This window comes from Alosa alosa, chromosome 3 (assembly GCF_017589495.1).
Source record: "Alosa alosa isolate M-15738 ecotype Scorff River chromosome 3, AALO_Geno_1.1, whole genome shotgun sequence".
NCBI classification, from domain to species: Eukaryota; Metazoa; Chordata; class Actinopteri; order Clupeiformes; family Clupeidae; genus Alosa; species Alosa alosa.
Window position 1 is genome coordinate 34472581 of NC_063191.1, and position 22078 is coordinate 34494658.

General features: G+C 43.2%; 1 protein-coding gene across 2 annotated transcripts; it reads left to right on the forward strand.

The window, feature by feature from the left end:
* The first annotated feature begins 635 nt into the window (after window positions 1-635).
* Window positions 636-22067, forward strand: LOC125291947 (aryl hydrocarbon receptor-like). Of its 2 annotated transcripts, XM_048238966.1 has the most exons (11): window positions 636-1292; window positions 2472-2659; window positions 12253-12371; window positions 12988-13077; window positions 14336-14465; window positions 15366-15502; window positions 15846-16048; window positions 16236-16345; window positions 17024-17165; window positions 17474-19103; window positions 20488-22067. In XM_048238966.1, the coding sequence occupies exons 1-11, from the start codon at window positions 1252-1254 to the stop codon at window positions 20635-20637; spliced, it is 2940 nt and encodes a 979-aa protein (XP_048094923.1). In that variant the 5' UTR covers window positions 636-1251; the 3' UTR covers window positions 20638-22067. The 2 variants fall into 2 exon arrangements, with proteins under 2 accessions (XP_048094923.1, XP_048094924.1); XM_048238967.1 differs by lacking the exon at window positions 636-1292 and having other exon boundaries at window positions 2570-2659; window positions 12224-12371.
* The last annotated feature ends 11 nt before the right edge of the window (window positions 22068-22078 follow it).

A 22078-nucleotide genomic window follows, 5' to 3' on the forward strand; every position in this document is an offset into this window, starting at 1 on the left:
GACAGTATTTTGCTTTGCATCAATTAATGGGTGATCTTGCTAATATCTTACTCTATCCTGAATGAAAGAATGACCTTTAGAATGAAAGCTAAGGAACCTCCCTCCTCCAATAGATCCCTACATAATTTGCCAGATCAGGAGTCTATCAGTGACAGAGATGCAGTGATGCACTTTTCAAATCATCCATTGTGGTGGATGACCCGTCAACGTCAACAACAGAATAGCTGTTATGAACAGTAGGCTAACCCAATGTGTTGGTAGGTGCACTTGCAAAGTGTCATGTTTTCCTTAACATAGGCCTATAACAAGAAGTCTTCTATTCTAAGATATATAACAAGCAACTCAAAAAATAACTGCAGCTATTCTTTACATTATGGGAAATACCCATACACGTATCACTCCATTATTTAATGGTTTAACCCCTGACCTACATAAAGCAAAAGCCACTTAGGTTCAACATAAACGGCTACCCTTTCATCCTGCATGCGATTGGACAGAATTGGTAGCTTGTGGACGCGCTAACTCTGACGTGCGCGTCCGTGTCTCTGGGAGGTTTTTCATGTGGCCCCCTCCGACCCTGCGCTGTAAGCCCTTTTGCTCGCTCTCGCGCAAATCTGTGCTGGTTCCTCTGTCAGGAAGAATGCGTGTGCTCAGTCATGAGGCTGTGGTTGGGAGGCGCTGACACTGGACTGCAGGCTGTGAGGAAAATACATTTTTACTTTTGAGATGTTTTATTTGCTAGGAAAACAACGTTTGGAATTATGGCAGCTTTGAGTGACTGAAGGCCCTAGGCTACTCTTGTACTCTGAGTGATCATTGATTTTTTTCTGTCATATGTGTGGAGCAAATTCACATCTTGAACACCTTCTTCAGATTTAATTATTGTCACTGCAGTGTGTTAACTTCGACTTCCGGAAAATCCAACTGAAATAGCAAAGTGTTGTAAAAAGTGCGCCGTGCTTTGGCTTAGCGTTACTTCGCGCATCGCTGACAAGAATCCCAATTCCCACTGAGAGGATATAGGCCTACACGAATTATATAATCCATGGATGTATTTACCAACTCATTGTAAATCACCAAGCGACGTTGACATACAAGTGATTCTGAACTACAATCCTCTATCTGCGCTTCTCAGAACTGAATTGTGCCTTGGAGCACCTGCGCTGGACATAATTCTTGATGAATGGGATACATGTGCACAACACGGTGACGTATTTATATTAATCAGAAGGCTCTCGGTAGGGCCTAATAATGTATGCTGGACGTAAAAGGAGGAAGCCGGTTCAGAGAGCGTAAGTTTCTTGATCATTTTTTGAATATGCAGGAAGACAATCATGGTTTAGTGTGAGCAGGTACAGAATTCATTTAGTTACAGTAGAGTTAACATGCACATAACAAAGCCACATAAAATATCAAAGCCACAATAGCATGGGCATGGTCGGGACCAGTTTTTGCATGCACCTGAACCTAAACCTGCGACGTTTTAACAACAAATTAGAATAGTATCAGATTAGAATAGAATACATCCACATCTGGTTAGGTTGGGTATTTTCATGTTTGTCAGAAGAGCTAACTTGTCGAACTAATTGTATTTTCATTTATTGTTTTTTTTTTTTTTTTATAATTGAGGGTTTTTTCATCACTGATGACATAATAAGCTAGTCATTGCAACATGCATGCAACGTGTTTGGTCCTGGATACCAAGCAAAGATATCAAGCAACCATCAATGCATTCATTGAGCATGCGCGCAGCATAGCAGTTTCTACATGTTGACAATTCTGACATTAAATCATGGCATGCTTTTCCTTTTAGCTGTGAAATGCCCAAAGTATGACACATCCAGTTGTATTCATGGCGTGGTTGTACCCAGCTTAAAATATATTTTAGTAAGCAATAAGTAATGATTACCAAGCTTTTAATCTTCACACTATGTAGTCATAAATCGGGGGGAACCATGTGTCAGTTGCAAAATCATCTAGTCTGGTCAGGACAGTAGCACCCTGCTAGGCAACCAGGAGAGCCCCTGTGTTGGGTTATTTTTGGACATGCTGTCATTTAGCCTCAGGCATGAATTCATACCAGTTATGGGACACAGCTGGACAATGCTTTGTAGGCCAACATCTTCAGAATGGACATACAGTAGCAGCACACAGCCAACATGCTTCCCTTAGCTACAAAAGTTCTGTAATTGTGGGGATACAGTACACTACATCTGGTGAGACTACATCATGTTACTCCTAATGGAAGCCATGCTTGAAATAAAGGAACTCTTGTGAAGGATCAACAATGTCCATTTAATCTCCATTTTAAGCAGAGGAAATTAACTCTAAAGTGAACAGTATGGCCATCAAAGTGGTATAGGGAGATTTTGAACACTCCACTGAGAGATCAAACCACCCACGCATCTCGGCTTATGTTGTTGACTTTGTTGTTATTTACGTATTTATCATCCACATTCTTGGGGCGGCAGGGCGAAACCACCCCCGACTGAGGCTGTGAAGTCCAACCCCTCCAAGCGTCACCGTGACCGGCTGAATTCAGAGCTGGAGCGCCTTGCCAGCCTGCTGCCCTTTCCTGAGGATGTCACTTCCAGTCTGGACAAACTCTCCATCCTGCGCCTGAGCGTCAGCTACCTTCGAGCCAAGAACTTCTTCTCAGGTAAGGGCCCGGAAGCAGGCTGAAACAAAACAATAACTTTTCCATGAAAGACTTCAGTACTCAGTGTCAGTGGTGCTAGTATTGCCAAAGTCCTTTTAGGCAAGTCCCTCCACTCGGCGGCCATATTGCAACGCTTTTTGGGCACTCATCGGGCATCCATTTCGGCAGAAATACGCATGCGCAAGGCTTCACGACACCAACCTTGCTCCAGCGGCGAGATCACAACAAATGATTGGCACGATGTCTTCACAACACACCACATTATTGGCTCAATGTATTCACAACACAGCACATGATTGGCTCAATGTATTCACGTTTTGCCGCTGAAGGGGTGTGATATATGAGATAACGGCCATATTGGCGTTACAAACTAACCCCATGCTTTTCTATGGAGGATTTTTTGAGTGCTGTGTCTCCTCATTAGAAAGTCTCTGGTATTGCACTCAGGGATGTAGCTGGTAAAATAAGAAGTGGATAAACTATGAACTCTGTGATCACGGTGATGTGGACTGCGCCATGCGGTATCAGATTTTTTAAAAAGGCATTCAGAACATGTTTGATGATTGTGGAGGTTATTGTCCAATGTTTATAACAACACCAGTGGCATTACAGTGATTGCTCAATGAATTCACTAGACCACATGATTGGATGAATGTATTGTGCATGTGGATAATACAGAGTGATGTTTGAATGTTAAAAGTTGCAATTGGTAAATTAACTCTTTTGAGAGCTGGATAAACTCTACTACGAGGTGGAAACTCTATTTCTGAAATTTCAGAGGTGGATAAACTGCGTTTACTTGCGTTTAGCCTCCACTACATCCCTGATTACACTGGAGATACATTTTGATGTTACAAAGTCAGAAGTGAATATCAATAGACACAACTATTCATTTATAACATCTTTGATGATTGTCATGGTAATTGTCCAAGGGTGTATACCACCAGAATACACACATCCAACAGCAGTTAATACATCCACAGAGAGCAATGGATGTTTGGGACATGTTTAAGGACAGTTACATTTAATGCCTGCGACACAATTCAGCAGATGCTGTAAAAGGCAATTGGTAAATTCCAGTCTGTTAGAGAGCTGGATAAACACAGAGCAGTGGAAAACACAGACTGAAAAGGAGAAGTAGTACATTTTAGCTCCCTGTCCTCATTACATCCCTGTTTTGAGATAGTTTGATGTTACAAAGTCAGAAGTGAATATCAATAGACACAACTATTCATTTATAACATCTGATATTTTGTCATGGTAACCACAAGGGTGTATACCACAGAATATACACATCCAACAGCAGTTAACTACATCCACAGAGAGCAATGGGTTGTTTTGTTGGGCCACATTTAATTAAGGACACCATTCAGCAGATGCCTGTAAACAGGCTGTACTGTAATTGTAGTTCCAGTCTGTTAGGAGAGGCCCACACAGAGCAGACCAAAACACAGACTGAATGTAAGGAGGAAGTAGTACATTTTAGCTCCCTGTCCTCATTGGGTGTCGTTCTTGTTCAGTATCACAGCTAAAGCACTTTTGGGTTGTTGGTTGTTGCAGATGTTCCCAGCTCACCACCATCTTCTGCTATTCTTTCTTGAAGCATGGCAAAACTCGGTGTTTCATAACAATCTAATAGCAATGACAAAGATTTCTGAATTTCTTTCACCACTTTCTCTACTCTACAAAGAATTGTTGTGGTTGGTTTGGCTCATGGCTGGACTTCAGAGTAACTCTTCCCTCCAACTCTCCCAGCCATGTCACAACACTGAAGTGCTGTAGCATCGCCGGCACTCTGAGGAGCCAACAGTGATGTGCAGATCTCCTGTGATGTGGAAACCACTCCCTCCCCATCACTCTCCCTACCCAGGAATGACTTGAGCTGTTTCACAGTCCTCCATGATGTCACCCTCCAACACATTGTAGCCGGGAGTGGGCTTGTTCCCCCAACGCCCACTGTCAGCGCGAGGACGAAATTGCGATGCCGATTTATCACTTCTGAAGGACAGAAGGAATGAAACATTGTCAGCAGTGTACTTAGGGTCAGAGCACTGCAGTGCGGAAGAGAGATGCACTCGGGGCCATGAATTATTGATAGGAAACCCATGAGTTTAAAGAATTTATGAAATGGGGGCGCAATGTTTATTTAAGCCTGCAAGGTTTTCGAAAGGCTGTTTCAGACAGTGATGGGGAGGATATGGCATCTGTGCCCAGCCCCAGAGTATGAATAAATCCAGCAAACACATTGGTAAATGCACCATGCCTTTGTGTCCCCAACTGGCAAAAGAGGAGTTTGATGCATGCTCAATTGTTGGAGTGGTACTCTTCTCATTTGGAGAGCAGCATTGGATAGAATGAGGTTTTCCTTGTCAGTGTTCATGTTAGTGGTGGATGTAGGAGGTAATGTGCCAAGTGGTTGGACACAACACTAAATAGAAACTGCACAATCTTCTCAATTCTCTAAAAGCTCAGTCTTTCTGAATGTTTTTTCCCCTTCAATTGGTACCAACCATTCCCAGGGCACTATCAAGGAAATTGTTTAATAAAATAGCATTCTTTAAATCATACAATTAAGATAGATAGATAGATAGATAGATACTTTATTGATCCCCAGGGGAAATTCAAGAAAGCATTTATTGTTTCACTTAAATCACTTCTCATTTATTTCACTTAAATCAATTTCCATGATGGTTCTGAATGAGTTTACTCTGCACAAACAGCATCTTGGTGTAACAGCAGGGGTATAATCACTAATCTGAGAAAGCCAGCTTTCATAGATTTGCCCCATTTGTCACCGATCACATTCCTGCCTTTGGGAATTATGTGAAGGTTGCTACAGAAGGCTGTGTGTGTTGAATGTAAACACTTTAATTGTTCACAAGCATGCCTGGATTGTAGGTCACCGCAAGGTTGCTGCGTATGAGTCATGGATGTGACTGAGGGCAACAATATGTGTCCTCCACTCGCTATTTCATAAGTAATCACCGTTTGCAAATATGCTTCGTTGGGGGTCACTGGGTCTTAGCTCGTTTCTGATTTCATAAAGATATGAAATCAGAAAATTCAGAGAGGTGGAGAAATTGAAATGTGTAGCAGCTGCTGTGTATTTGTCACGTAAACAGCAGAATGAGGATGCATATTTCACCTTGGCATTAAGTGTAGTTGGATTCTTTTGTTGATGATTTCCTGTGGGTGTAATGAAAGATCTTGTACCTGCAACAAAGCCGTCCAATGTCCATTTAATCCATGCAATAGTATTATCCAGGTCCAGCTGCCTCATTGCTACCCTTGTATCCTGCTGTTGAATTGAGGAGATGCTAGAAAACTTTACAAAAGAGATTTACCCCCCTGATGTTGGGTTATGAGGTGTGTATTGAAATGTGTCGGTCATGTTAGAAACATTGACAGTGAATATAGAAGAATAATGGCTGGTGGCCATATTGTTATCACAAGTATTTTGTACACCATAATGGAGAGATGCAGGATGCTTCACAATCCAGTGTAGGATTATTTTTATCAATAGATAAACTTCCTTCAACAACCTTCACTCTGAGTGGCCTATTTCATTCTGCCATCGCAGGTCTATAAGTGGAGTCATGTGAAGTGAATACAGGAATCTCAGTGGCCATTTAGACATGATCCTCTTTCAGTCATAACTTGTCAACAGTTAAATGAGTTTTTTTTTTAGTCTCAGTCCCAACTCGTCACATATCAATGCCTGCAGTTGCACTTCAGACTCATCCCATATGTATGCTTAGTTAGGACCCCTAGTTTTCAATGCGCTGCATTAGCAACAGTTATATCATAAAAAATGGTACAGAGAAGATCGAAGAACTGAGAAGATCTATGAATGTCTCATTTCTTTTAGGTGAGGTTACAACCTGTTCACACAAAGGCAATGAAAAGTGATTAATAAATGTAAATTTCCTCCCTAACACACTTTTATAGTCAACTTAGTGCAGGGAAATTATTCAGCCACCATTATTCAAATTCAGCCTCCTCTTATATCTGTCAGAACTACAGATAAACTGGCTCAGTCTTATGGCTCAATTTAGACTACTCATTAGGAAGGACAATTAAGGCTCAGCTAGTCTTTGAAACTGAATATTTAAGGATCTAGGTTAATAAGTATTTACTCCATATTTAACTACCTCACATGTGCCATCTCAGCAGAAAAAAGACAAGTCAGCTAAGTGCGCTCAAGTGGCAGTAGATCAAGGTCATTAGCATCTCCTAGGCATGACGGAGGATTACTGCACTCACACTGACAAGGAACACCAGTTCCCTCTTGGTCCTGGGGAAGCGTCAGGGAGAGAGAGGTTAAAAGGTGCTGCATGTCACAGCCTTGATGTTCCACTAGAAAGACAGGGCAACCCCTTTGCAAGAATACCAGTGCTAAGCCAATTAGCATTCTCTTGAGTTCCTGGAAAGGAGGTCCTTTTCTGGAGTCCTGAGGAGGGAGAGTCCCTTACGACATCCCTCCTGTGTTCTGCTCTAGAGAATGCGAATGCAATCTCAGTGCAATTGTTGGCCATGAATGCCCTTAAAGGAGAAATCCGGTGAGTTTTCGCATAGATCCCCGCTTCTCGAGGTCACTGAGTACTGAGTATGAAAAAAAATTGAAAACAATCGGGTTTACCTAGCTCGAGTTGCTACAGCCAGCAGCTAACGCAGCCAGACAGCTACAGCGCTACACTCTGGGGGCATGTCCGTGAGCTCCCATGTACATGCCCACAAGATCAGATAATTTTGCATAATAGCTCAATTAAACATAGAAAGTCTAACAAAACTGAGATGACATAGCCTACTTTTACAGCAGATTGCACACTTTCTGGCAGAAATCAACAGTGCAATAAGTATTGTATCTGGCATGCCATTATACAGGATTTAGCCATATGTCATAGAATGTAAGGAATGTTGTTTTGTCTTTCACGAGGCACTTACAACAACTCCTGCAATCTCTTAGGCATACTAATGTTTATTTCATCTTTCTGACATGCTTTTCCTGTATGTAATGATTTGTTTATGAGAAATGTGTTGACATACTTCTGTCACAGGGGTGAACACATAACATGTGAATCACTCTGTAAATGCTTTGCCTGTAGCTGTGATGCGCCCGACTTCATTTCGCTGCCCTAATGCATCTTCATCTGAGAATCCTCCACTCTGAGCATCTTACCGAAAACAAACACACCCACCCAGCTCTGTCACTCTGGCACAACTCAACACAAACCCCCTCAACTCACTCACAACTGACAACGTCAGTCTCAGTGTAAAAACTCTTTAAAAAAACATGTTGTATTTCGAATTCAAAACTCAACTGAAGCCTACAGACTCGGAGATGACCAACTGAGGAGTAAAGCAGCATCATATCATTAGGACACATGGTTAAAGTGTAGACTCCCATGAGTTAAAGTGTTACGGGCCCACCGTAGTAACACTTATATGTGGATCTGTTAGTGGGATAGTGCTTTGCTTTTCAAAAGCTCTTTGACAATTACTCAGCTCAGTGCCCTCCTGTTTTACCCTCACCCCACCCTTTCAATGGAAATGAGATGTCATTTCTGGTAGCTGATGATCAGTGCAAGACATACTCCTTTCCCCTACCACCCCCCTCTCTCTCTCTCTCTAATTGGGGCAATCCCCATCCCCCTCTTGATCACATTCGCTCAGCCACTTGACAGAAAGAGTTGCATTGGAACTGGACTGACGAGGACCATTGTTATTGTAGTAGTCATGTAGACATGTGATCACCCCAGCACTATGGCAAAAACACTGATCATCAGCTGCTACATGCCTATGCTAGTCTTTAGTGTGTGTGTGTGTGTGTGTGTGTATTTTCTCATGCGTAGCCTATGTGTCTTCTTTCGCTTGCCATGTGTTTCCCCCCACCCCATGTGCGGGGGCGTCTTAGATTGCGTGTTCATTCAGTCCATTCTGTGGAAGCAGAGATAGAGAGTGTGAGAGAAAGAGAGAGAGAAAAAGAGAGAGAGAGAGAGAAAGAGGGAGAGAGAGAGAAAGAGGGAGAGACAGAGAGAGAGAGAAAGAGGGAGAGACAGAGAGAGAGAGAGAGAGAGACAGAGAGAGTAACACGTTGCTATATTTATGCTCTGCCAGTCAGGAGAGAGAAAACAGTCTCCTGACACAGTTAGCCTAATTAACATTCATGTACATATGCGCTCATAAATGCATGTGCACAAAAATGGGCCCACTGACATGCACGCCTGCTTTATTTATTTAATTATTCATTTATTTATTTATGTTATTTATTTATTTCATGTCTTTATGTTATGCTTTGAGATGTTTTGTTGACTGTGTGTGTGTGTGAATGTGTGTGTGTATGTGCGTGTGTGTGTGTGTGTGTAAAGTGTGTGTGTATGTGTGTGTGTGTTGGGGGTTTTCTCTCTCTGACATATCACGACACAATCTCTGAAACTAATCACGTGATTCATACGGGTCACAAGGCGGAGCAACCATCCATGATTAGTGTGACCATAGGCTCTGAAAATGTCTAACAAGCAGACCCATCCCCCTGCTCTTAATACTGCTAATGCTGCACAATATAGGAGCATTCTGTGATTCATATCCTCCTCTCTGGGTGATCCTACAAGACATGACAACGTAGACCTGAGTGATGCAATCCAAACAGTGGTGTTTGCTCTTCCTATGACATTGGGTTTTTTTTATGGGTTTTTTTGTTGCTCAAAATGGTTGCCTTAGCAAAGAGAATATGGAGCTGAGGCTATTCTTGTTTAGCTTTGTTCAATCTTTGGTTTCTCTACGGACATAGCAAAAATAAGCAATGATGAGCTTGTGTTTTGCTTATAGGGTCTCAACTACTAATTAAATACGTAAATATATAAATATAAAATATTTTGTAATGATTATTAAATCCTGAAATACAGTATACAGTTTATCTTAGTGGTAATAGTGGATTTAGAAGAAACAGTTGGAGAGAGAGCGGAGGATGCTAGCAGTGGGCTGAAGTGAAGAGAGTCTTTCCTGAAGCCCCGTGCCCCATAGTGAATTAGGGGTCAGGCTGACTGGCCCAGCAGGGAGGTGTGTGATTGCCCACATCGTGAGGACCGTTTGGCAGTGGATGGCATAGTGGGGAGCCTCTGCCTTGGACCATCTTAACCTTCCATGACACCCGACGCTACTTCCACCCACGCCCCCATGCTAGCAACGAATTATGGGCCTGTAGCTCATGGCCCGTGGCCCTTTCACAAGCTGTTCGATTTTCTGGGTCAGGGGGTTTTGTCGGATTTACTTAATCAAATTCTCAGCGCTCTTCTGTTGGAAGGCATTGGATTGGGTGTAACGCTTTTGTGTTATAGTGTAATAAGAAAAAAACGCAAGTGACAAGGGTATTGTATGTGACCACAGGCCCAGTCTAATGCCAACTCTATATAAAGGAGCCCAAGGTGTCAGATGGCCTTGCTCCGTATAATACTTGCGTGTGTAGTCACAAAATTCACAAAGGTTTTGGAGTAGAATAGCAGGTATTAATTCAGCAGAAATTCATTACAATAAAGAAAAGAAATTCAGAAACGAAGAAATGCAGATAAATTGAGATGACTTCATTCACATCTATTCTGATCCATTTAACATTTAAAGATTTTAAAACATGTATTGAATGAAAACCTAAATTTGGCAGCAATGAAAGTTGGCCTGGCCATAAGGACTTAATATATCTGTATTCTGCACACACAGCATCTAGGTCCTATCTAGTCAAGTTCATAAACTGTACTTTGATCATGTGTAATAGTTAATAGAATGATCATTCCAACCTTTTATAAGAGCAGCACGTACAAAAGGCTGTGATTCATTATCTGTGCTTGTCTTAGAACTAATGATTTATTTATCATCTTAAAAAAAATCATGACGTTTTTCACCCACTTCACACACAAGACACTAACTGTGGTCTGGTCAACTTCACAGGCACCTAGCTTCTCTAGAAGTATGAGTAACATGAAACAAAGAATCATTTGTGAAGATATTTCAAAATCAACCAGGCTGCATAATGAAGTAGCTTAATGACCAATCAAAAATGCCCAGGGTATTTAGAGACATGTAGAAATCTGCCACAGCATGAATATTTTCAACTCATGATTAAAATGTCTTTTGTGTCTGCCTTTGATAAAAATTAGTGTGCCAGCCTTAGCCACACGGACATACACACATGCACGCATGCATGCACACACACATACACATACATATTTTACTCCTCATAAATCGTCATTAATTAGAAGAATAGTTTGCAAGCATAATATGCAGTAACCTTGTGTTGTTGCATGATTTAATTGTATTTCAAAAGCATTTGTCCAATGGGAAGGCCTTTTTGCCCAGCCTCGGCGTGTCGGGTCAGTGCCAGGGCTTCTGGTGGGAAATAAGCAGCCATTACATGTGGCACAGATGGCAGCTGGCGTTGTGCCAGCACTGGACTGTCCCTGCCTCCTTGACTTGATGCTTGCTGTGATAAGAGCGAATCTGCATGTGAGGTCATGCAAGCATGCACAAGAGACTAGAGTATGTATATGTGCTGCATTATGCATTACATCTTCCTAAGTGCTATATTTAAAGTGATTTACTGTATAGGAGTCCATGCAGTGCATGTTTCACCAACTGTAGGAGCAAACAACAACTAGCTTTCTATCACAACCACCCCCTCATATCCTGCTATACGGCACTTTGTTACAGTAATATGAAATCAGCATGGACTTTGAAAATGTTTAGGTTTTGTTTTATATTGATATTGTTTCTTTAACAATGTAAATGTTTATAAACCTCACTTAGCGCTGTTTGTAAAAAATAAACATTACCTGACCGTATAGCATGTTACAGATGAAACAAAACAGTTCCATGAGGCACAAAAACATGTCGTATGGGAGAAAAGTGAACGGGCTGAATGTTGCTAGCCAGGCAGTGGTGTATAAATAGAGAGATGCCCAGAGCAAATGTCACCTTGTTTCATTCTGATGCTGGGCTAATAGGCCAGCCATTGCATCTCCTCTGATGCTGGGCTAATAGGCCAGCCATTGTTGTTTGCTTCAACCTCTCCGTTCTATTAGGGCTGGCATGTTCATGCATCTTGTGCACTAACATATAGAAATGAAATCATTTGTGCGTTTATTTGAAAAAGGGTTTAGAGGGTGTACGTCACGATGACACCCCTCCTTACTTGCCAAACTTACCAAAAGGGCATACTTACTTAGTACACGTGACACATGTTAACTTAGATGAGGTGTGTATGGCTGCCATGCTCGCTGTAGTCACTGTAGTTAAGTTTATGTGTTTATACCCAGATGAGTGTCATGTTACACACAAAACAAAAATAATCGATTTCTTTTGTAATTTTTAAGATGGAATTTGATTAATTGTTAAGGAGCTTGGTGCTGGCAGGGGATACCATGGGCTTAGCGCTCCAAACATGAGGCATTGTGACATTCACAGCAGTGCTTTGTAAAAATTATTACAACAATAAAGCAACTCTCTCTCTCTCTCTCTCTCTCTCTCTCTCTCTCTCTCTCTCTTTCTGTCTCTCTCTATCTGTCTATCTCTCAGTCCCACTCACTCATTCTCTCTTCACCTAGTTGCCCTGAAAAACCACACGTGCAGCAATGGGGTGATGGCCAAAGCGGGTAGCCATGACAACGGCAAAGCTGCAAGATTGGCAGGCGGCTGGATGCTTGAAGGTGAACTTCTACTGCAGGTCAGTACTCTGAGCTTGTGTGTGTGTGTCTGTTTCTGTGTGTGTGTGTGTGTGTGTGTGTGTGTGTGTTTTAGTAGGGAAGAATGATGGACTGCATTTAATTAATATTGATGCTTCATTAGTGTGTCTTTATGTAGCGTGTATCGTTGGTGTATGTATCTCTTTAAAAGCATGAGAGGGTAGTGCTAGAAAAGTCCATTGTTTTTTCTTGAAATTTACATTATTATTTAATTTATTACAGTGCATTGTTAAAGCAATGTTTCAGCACCAATAGGTTAAATTATACATGATCTGTCAGGTGATGAATTATTGAATCAGCAGAAAGGAAGAAAGACTCAAAGCCCTCGTTGTTCTTGGGGACCATGTATAAACAGTTGTGTAAAGAGTCCATGTGTTGCCAAACACATGTGAAGCTTCAGTGTATATTATCCAGTAATTACACTGACTACATTTTCACTGGTCCCTCTGCCTTGCCCTTTCATCCTTTGAAAACCACTGACATGCAACAAAGCACCTTGTTCCACATCCACACCTTGTTCCACATCAACGAAATAGAATCCTTTTTTTCCCTTCTCCTGTCAAGAAGCAGCATTGTGCCCTTCTGTGTTGATTGCAGGCCCTGAATGGCTTTGTCCTGGTCATCACGGCTAATGGAACAATATTCTACACCTCACACACCATTCAGGACTATCTGGGATTCCATCAGGTACAGTTTTTACAGTTATGCTGGATGCATTTTCACACCACCAGTTATGGTTAATTACTGTTCAAATTGAATGTATGGACAAAGTGTCATTCTTGTGAAAGTACGGTTTCCTAAGAGGTGTGGTATGAGGCAGGAGATAGCTGCTTTGCATTTCTCACTGGCCTTGAGCAAGCAGGCCGTGTGGCATCTGTTAGACCAGTCTGCCTGTCCTCAGGTTTTTTTGTGACAGACTAATAGCATTAATGTTTTGAGCGTAAAACAGCTTAGGAGGAGGTGGAGATGTTTACAAACACTGACAAGGGACTTCCCTCAGAGACCTCTAGCCAGTTCATGGGTTTGCTTGTGATGAACAGTTATAATCTTGTCTGGAATTAATGGGAAACTTGTAGGTTATTAGCTAGATTATATCTATTTAATTCACGCAGTTGTTTATTTCTGTATAGGGAGAATGTGCATGATTATGGGTTAAGGGATTAAAAGTGTACCCATGACAAGGGCTCACCTTAAAAAAAAAAAAATATTCACCGAAAATGGTTTCCATACTAAATTATAGCAGCATTTTAGATGTTGCATGAGTTGTTGCATATTTAGATGTTGCATATGTTTTTACATATGAACTATAAATGAATGTATTCATGAATGAGAGGAGAGATGTGCGACTTATCCGCAGTTGTCTGTTGACAGATATTCTTGAGACAAACCAGTGTAAGTGAGTCTATTTATAGGACAGGCTTTGGATGAGTCTAGCAGTGGAAGATAGCACAGCATTGATGCATGATGGTGCAAGAAACAGGGCTTCCAGTAGTCAAGGCTGGCTCAAAACAGCATTTTCTGTTGTAGACTCTAATTGTTGCCCTTGTTGTCGCAGTAACAAAAGTAGGTCACACTGTAAGTCAGCAAACGAGATGAATCAGGACACAGGACACATAGTCCAGCCCTGAGCGGCGGCATGCAGCAGCCTCATATCATTACTAAACACTTCTTCATCCCATTTCTAAATATAAACAAATCAATACATGCCAAGCCATCCATGTCATTATTAGTGTAGTTTTATTATTATAATAGCATTTCATCAAAAGCTCTTTGCAGGTCATTTCAGTATGAATTTTTGAAAAGGTTAGCTAAAGAATCAGTGCAGGGTTTTATGTACACTTATAAGCGCATGTATCATAAAAACTTGTTCATGACAGATTATGATTGCACATCTCTCTCTGTCTCTCTCTCATATCTCCATGTCTTTCTTTCCCCTCTGGTCTAGACGGATGTCATGCACCAGAGTGTGTTTGAGATGGTTCACACTGAGGACCAGCAGGAGCTCAGGCAGAACCTCCACTGGGCCCTGAACCCTCCTCCCGCCATCTACCCCACGCCTCAGCACTCTCCCACTGGTGAGCAAGCCCCCCAGAGACTGCTAGCCCGTCAATACCGTGCTAAACGGCTAAGATTACTATTAGCATTGTTATGGTTGAGATCACTGTTAGTACTGTTAGCTTGAATTTCCCCTTGGGGATCAATAAAGCATCTATCTATCTATCTTTCTATCTATCTATCTAGCATTTCAACATGAGACTACAGATTTATACATATCTACAGCGATTTCCCATTCTCTTTTTTTTATAAGGCATAGGATAGTGTTTTATGCTAATTAAAAAAGAAACCCATGTAGAAACCACACCCATATGTTAAACCACAGTGCCCAATAGCCCAATGAATCATAATCAGATTGTGCTTTAATCATGCAGATGAATGAAGAAAAGAAAAGCATTCCCATATATATAGCTTGCCACTGTATATAAACAGGTAGCAGAAATAGTAAAACATTAAGTAAAAACATTACTAAAACAGACAAAAATGGCCAAAGATTCATAGACTTCCCCCTTCACATTTTCCTCCACGGTGGTTGAGAGTGTGTTTGCCCCCTTTGCAAGCTAAGCCTCGTCACATGGCATGTTTAAAGTGGCGATGAGCCACTGGGCTAATTACATAAGTGCATTTCTGCAGTGGGGAGCTTCTCAGGTCAGCCTCTGAAGAGAGCAGCCCAGCACTCCTATGCCGCAAAGCTGCAGCAGGGCCGCTAGCTCACAACCAAGCCTGAAAGGAATATGATGGGGGGGGGTCCTGAGAGTACGGTGAGCAGTGGAAGGTTTTTTTGTCAGGCGAGCACGACACGCATCTTGCGTGGTTGTGGCTGATGTGGTAAGACACTCCCGACGCGAGCGCTTGAAATGCTCATGACGTGATATCCCCATCCACCCCTCACCCCTCACTCACGCCCCCCTGGTCTACAGATGGTCAACAAGGCGGCAACTCGTTGGTCGCCCCCCCCTGCAATCCGGAGCAGCTGCCCCCAGAGAATTCATTGTTCCTTAAAAGGAGCTTTGTGTGTCGCTTCCGATGTCTCTTGGACAACTCCTCTGGCTTCTTAGTAAGTGATGGCCAATATACCTGAACTCTGCATTAAACATACCTAAAATATGCACAAACACACACGCATGCAAACACGCGCACACACACACACACACACGTGTTTATGTTTGTATACAGTACAACTCGCATACATATACACAGCAAGAGAGAGAGGGTCAGAGAGAGAGAGACAAAAGATAGAAAGATCAGGGCAGATCAAGGCAGATCAAGGCAGAAGCTGTCACAGCAGTGCACCCAAAAAGTCGACCCTTTCAAAGATCAGTGAGAGCCCATCAAAAATGATAGAAATCAATTCAGTTTCTGTCTCACTGAAGCACATGCACTCCTTTCCCCCTCTTCAGGCTCTGAGTCTCCAGGGAAGGCTCAAATTCCTGCATGGTCAGAGCCAGCAAGGGCTGAACGGGGTCAAGGCCCCACCTGAGCCGGCTCTGTTCGCCATCGCTACTCCCTTGCAATCTCCCTCCATCCTGGAGATTCGGACCAAGAACATGATCTTCCGAACCAAGCACAAACTGGACTTTACCCCCATGGCTTGCGATGCAAAGTAAGCCCCCTCTGCCTGCTGTACAGCAGCTCGCAATACACACCACACTAAGATTACGGTGTTATCCCTACGCTGTTTACATTGAGAAAGCGCTCGCTGGCTGTTGTTGTAACGTTTATGCAACCACTTTGTTGTGTTTGTGTTTCCTGTGACATGATGATATTTTCGTCTCTTTTCTGTCCTCCAGGGGCAAGATCGTTTTGGGCTACACTGAAGCCGAGCTCAGGGTTCGTGGGTCTGGCTATCAGTTCATCCATGCAGCAGACATGCTCTACTGTGCAGAGAACCATGTCCGCAGTAAGTGCAGCTACAACCAACCAGCTCTGATGGTCTTTATGGCCACAGTGCCTGAGAAAGTGTGTGTTTTTTTTCTTCTTGTTTGGTATTTGAACTCCCAGGACCAATATCAAGAGGTTTGGTTCCTAGCACACATGCATGAGATGAGATGAGATGAAATGAGATCGTGGTCTTGTTTGCACTGGAAAGGTCGTCATGATTTGTGTCAACAGGGTCGCCAGGCACTGCCCACAGCATTCGGTAGGCTTTTCTGAAATAATCCCTCTGGATTATGGGACAGATTGAGTAAAGCTGCAGAGTAGCTGAAGGACAGACTAGGCTCACATACGCCTTATCAGTTGACTCTGTTGTTATCCACAGATAAAGTCCCAATGAGGACTCAGAGCAAGGCTGCTGAAGCACACTGGTGAAACTCCCCAGGGATTTTTTGGATTGATGGCTCAGTGTAGAGAAAAAGATGAAATTGCACCACGATCTAATGATGATATGTGTTGTATTATTATTAGAATGTGGTTTTGGTTATGACATACACTTGACAGCAAGTGCAATCAATGCAGTTAAATATAAAATCAGTAATGTTTATTTGTAATGTTTGTAATGTTTGTAATGTTTTTTAGCCTACAATTCCTGTTAACATTCGGACAATGATTTCATATGCACTCTGCCTTGTGATTGTAGTGATGAAGACAGGTGAGAGTGGGCTGACGGTGTTCCGGCTCCTCACGAAGGACAACCACTGGAAGTGGGTCCAGGCCAACGCACGGCTAGCGTACAAGAACGGCAGGCCTGATTACATCATCGCCACTCAGAGACCTCTACTGTGAGTGATTATGATCCTATATGTTCTACCAATACCACTAGCATGAGGTGTATCTATTCATACTTTGGACAATACAGGTTCAGTATTGAGCAGCAGGCCTACAGGTACATTATTTATATGTCAATATAGCATATATGTCAGATATAACATAATGTTGCTGTGATGTGGATCATTGTTGATTGAGAATGATTTTGATAGTTTGTGATGGTGTCTGTACAGTTTATATAAAGCAGTTATCCTTATTTAGTTATTGTTTACTTGTTTATTTATTTACTGAATTAGAATGTAATTGGTCTGACTGTCTGTAGGGAGGAGGAGGGAGCGGAGCACCTGCGGAAGCGGTCAATGCACCTGCCCTTCACCTTCGCCACGGGCGAGGCCCTGCTCTACCACAGCAGCCACCCCACGCGCGCCAGCCAGCAGGGCGGTGGCGAGGGCAGCACCAGGGCCAAGAAGGGGCAAGCCAACAAAGAGCCCAAGGACACCCTGGACCCCGGCTCCCTGCTGGGTGCCATGATGAGCCAGGACGAGTCGGTGTACATCAGTCAGCTGGCCACCGAGACCAAGGTGTCCAGCCTCCCGAGTCACCTGTTCGGCGAGCTCAAGGCCCAGCAGCAACGCTTCGCCGAGAGTGTGACAGCGGCCGAGTGCTCGGAGGTGTTCGAGCTCTGGGAGCAGGCGATGACCGGCGCCGGCGTGTCCGCCACGCACGGGCTGCCCGAGAACGGGAAGAGCTTTGACCCGCTCCTGGCCACGCTGGACTCGCTGCCGCTGGGCGCGGGCAGCGGCGAGGGTCTCGGCGAGGGTGGCAAGGAGCACTGCTCGAACGGGGAGCTGTTCAGCGCTCTGGAGGGCCTGGGACTGAGTGCGGAGGACCTGGAGCTGCTGCTGCTGGACGAGCGGATGATCCGAGTGGAGGTGGACTCCGAGCGTGTGCCCACCCTGGACGACCTGCTCACCAGCGACGAGATCCTCTCCTACATCCATGACTCGCTGGAGCACAGGGGGGACGCCGAGGGGCCTGTGTTGGCCCCCACCCTGCAGCAGCTCCCAGCACCGCAAATGGACACAACCCAGGTGCCTGACCCTTGCGTCACTCACGCCTCCGGCGTGAACAGCCAGTACCTCACTCAGAGACCACCGGTCGGTCAGCCCCCCATCCTGACCCTGTCCCAGCAGATGCAGCAGCATTTGAGTTTGAAACAGCCCCCAACGTCGACTTTCGACTTGTGGGGACAGCAGGTCGCCCATCCGGGTGTGGTTAACAGCAATGGCCTCGAGCAGGCACTGGAAAGACACCCGGTGTCCAACGGCTACTGCTCAGCCAAGCACACACTGGTCACCATGACTAAAACGACCACTCAGCCTGAACTCCCACAGACATTTTTGCTAAACCACAAGACCTCACAGCAGCTGGAGGGTGGCGGCAGCCAGCCTGTCCACTACCAGCAGTTCCCGTTGCCGCAACACACCCAGCACAACCAGTTTCCTCAGCTTCCTCAGTGCCACAGTAGCCATAAGGACAGTACTGTTAGCGGACCACAGCCACCTTTTAAAACAGACCCTTTTGCCACCAAAGACCACTGGACAGGTTTCACCCAGAGCAGTCAAGGGGAGACCTTGAACCCGGGCCCCTGCCTCTATAACGGACATGTCCCCTCAACCTGCACCATGGACTCCTGTGTGCACTACTGTATGGTGGATGTTCCTGTCACGGCCAATGGGGGGACAGGAAGAGGGAACGGGATTCATCAGAGTGCAATGAATTCGATTTCGTCGTATCAGGTCAATCCGAAGGGCCAGGAGCAGCTAGCGCAGGTTTTGTCCAGCCTCTCGAATCAGATCTTGGGTTCAGGGCAGCCGTGTAGACAGCTGTCCTCACTTGATTCCTGTGGATTGTTTACCTCAGACCTCAGTCAAATTCCAGCACAACACAAGGTAAGAAACGTCTATCACTCAAACACTTTACTTCCCTCCACTCACTTTACAGGGTCATTTGCATGATTATGGAATTCACTAGACTTTTCATGAAAGAACAGAAGACTTTTGTATGTTGTATGTTATGTGAATTTGAAGAAGATATGACAATGGACTCATAAACAAGGTTTTCCTAAACAGCAGTTGTCTACTTTTCTTGGAACAAACAAATCATTTTGCATAATTTGTTTTTGCATGGAACAACGCTTTCCTGCCTTTAGACAAAGCCTTGTCATGCCGACTTTAATTTATAGCATAATTTAATAGGCTATAAATGTCTATTCTGATTTCTTCACTTCAAAACATTAAGCGTATCACGTTAGTAGTGTTTCGCCATATATCTCATACATTACTTTGATGTCCTCTATGAACTCATCATGACCATAGAACAGATTTAACGGAATGGTATGACTTAAGGCCATAAAGAAAGACGTGAGTCATAGTTGGAGACCCCATTTTCACCGAGCTGAATGAAAGTGAGAGATTGCAATAGAGGCCATGTCCATTCATGCTTGCGCTCTTTTTTTGCATGCACTCCTCTCTTCTCCTCCCATCTTTTCCCTGCTCTGTTTGTTTTTGTTCAGGGTCAGTGGTCTAAACTGAGAGGGGGGAAAAAACCAACAAAGCTCAGCTGGGACGCCGAGCACGTACTCTCCTCTCCCACTGACCTAAAAAAATGTGTTCAACTATCCACTGCCTTAGAAATGGACAGTGGAGGAGGGAAGAAGTGCGCGCGCGAGAGAGAGAGAGAGTAGAGAGACAGAGAGAGAGAGAATGAAAGAGAGAGAGAGTTTAGAGAGACACAGAGAGAGAATGAAAGAGAGAGAGAGATTGCAGAGTGCAAATGGAGGGTTATACTTTTTTGGTAAAAAAAGAACCTTTCAGCTCCTGATGCATATTCATCTAAGCAAGTTAAGCAAGGGCCTTCCTGACAAATTTATTATTGGGCCAAAACTTGAGTTAAATTGCTTCTACATTGATATGTAATAATACAATAAACCTTCTGCCCTGCCATTTTAATTTCTCTGTATTGCTGACAAGATAAACGTGATCATTACAAACAGTTCAACATTTGACTGTAGGGTTTTAATAGGAGATTCAAATTTGGTTCATTTTGTTGCTGTTGGGTAGTTTTGCTCAGCAGCAGCAAAGAGGAACCTTGAATTTTCCTTGCCAACCAACAGCAAAAACATAATGGCCGCTATCGCCTTTTGATGAAATTGCAGCCCTGTCTAACTTACGCCACCTTGTGGTGTGAAACAGAATATCATCCATCTCTGAAGAGGAAGGAGGCTTTCATCTTAGCATGTTATGTTGCTCATTGGTATCTGTTTATCCGTATTAGTTGCAGAATGGCTGCCTTCCCAGTGCCACCCATCCAGGAGACGGTGCCCTGCCCAGTGGCAATGGACTGACAGTGCCCAACGGCATGACCCCACATCCCGAGTCGGTGCCCAGTTTTACTGACGCACAGACGTCGGGATTCTTCCTCTGACAATAACTGCAGCTGCAAATGAAAGGATATTTTTTTGTGTGTGTGTGTATGTGTGTGTGTGTGTGTGTGTGTTTTGCTCATTTGTAATGAAATGGATCTGTATCATCTGACATGTTTACAACATCCTTTGGAGTGGCCACATGTGAGACCGACGTTGAGAAGACTTGTCATGCAGCATGAGTATGATGTCAGAAGTCAGCTGTTCTTCAAATGTGCTTGTCTACGTTTTAAAAGACAGAGAATACAGGCAAAATGGGGAAGCCCTGTTTTGTGGTTACTTTTGTGTCATCAAGTGGATAGGCCTAATTTTGATCCAAGAACCTGTCCTTTGCTAAGTCTCTGTTAACCCTCCCTGACGTGCGCTGTGAGCAGCACTTATACCTCCCTGTATATTCCTTTGTCCTTTTTTGGTACAGACAGGACAGTTTACTACTCTCCTGAGACTGGAGGATAGACCACTGGAGTTTGAGGGAGAATGCACACGTTGTTTTTAAAGAGCCATAAATATGTATAGTCAGAATGCTCAAAGGGCCCATCTTTGTCCTGTCTGAGGCCTTTGTTTGTTTGTTTGTGTGTGTGTGTGGAGGGTGTGTGTGTGTGGAGGGTGTGTGTGTGTGTGTGTAAGAACATTTGTGTGTTAGTGTTTACACAGAAGCTGACCCTAAACGATTTCTAATGTCTCTATACTGGAGATCATGTGACGAATGAATACACAATTTTATGTATCTACAGTTTTACATTTTGAGGTTGTTGTTTTTTTTAAATTTAAATCCCCCACTTCTTTTTAAGTCATGTTTAATATATTTACACAGACAAACCACTAATCTTTAATGCTGTTATACAGATCAAGTTATAGTTATTTACAGTTCAGTTCAGGTATGATTAATTAAAATACAACATACAAAAATGTTGGGGATATTTCACATTTAAAAAAAAAAAACGTTTTTATATGTTGCTGCTTCTAAATCTCATGTATTGACTGTAGATAGAAAATGTTGTATATAAAGAAACAAATACCTCCCAGTATTGTAATTGTGCAAGCCATGATCTGCAGGAAAAAATGTATTTTCTTACAGCAACTGTGCCATACCTACTGAACTTTTTGCCCTGTTGGATCATTCATTTCAACCTGTTTGTCTTCAAGTATTGTTTGAAATGTTTTATTTTGTTCTTTTAAAATAAAAGAGTATGTGCAAATGGAGTGGACACTTTGTTGATTTGTTCAAATAAGACTAACAATTGTAATGGTAAAGTACACTGGCTGATATCATAAGAATAGCTCGTTCACATGAACGTGTTCACAAAGTTACCAGTGAATTCCAGTCTTTAAGAGTTTGTTGTAGGCCTTCAGCACAAAGCATTATTATTTCAACCCATCAACAATACATGAAAAAATTGCTAAATATAACTTCAAACAAATATATTAACCACTATTTCAAGT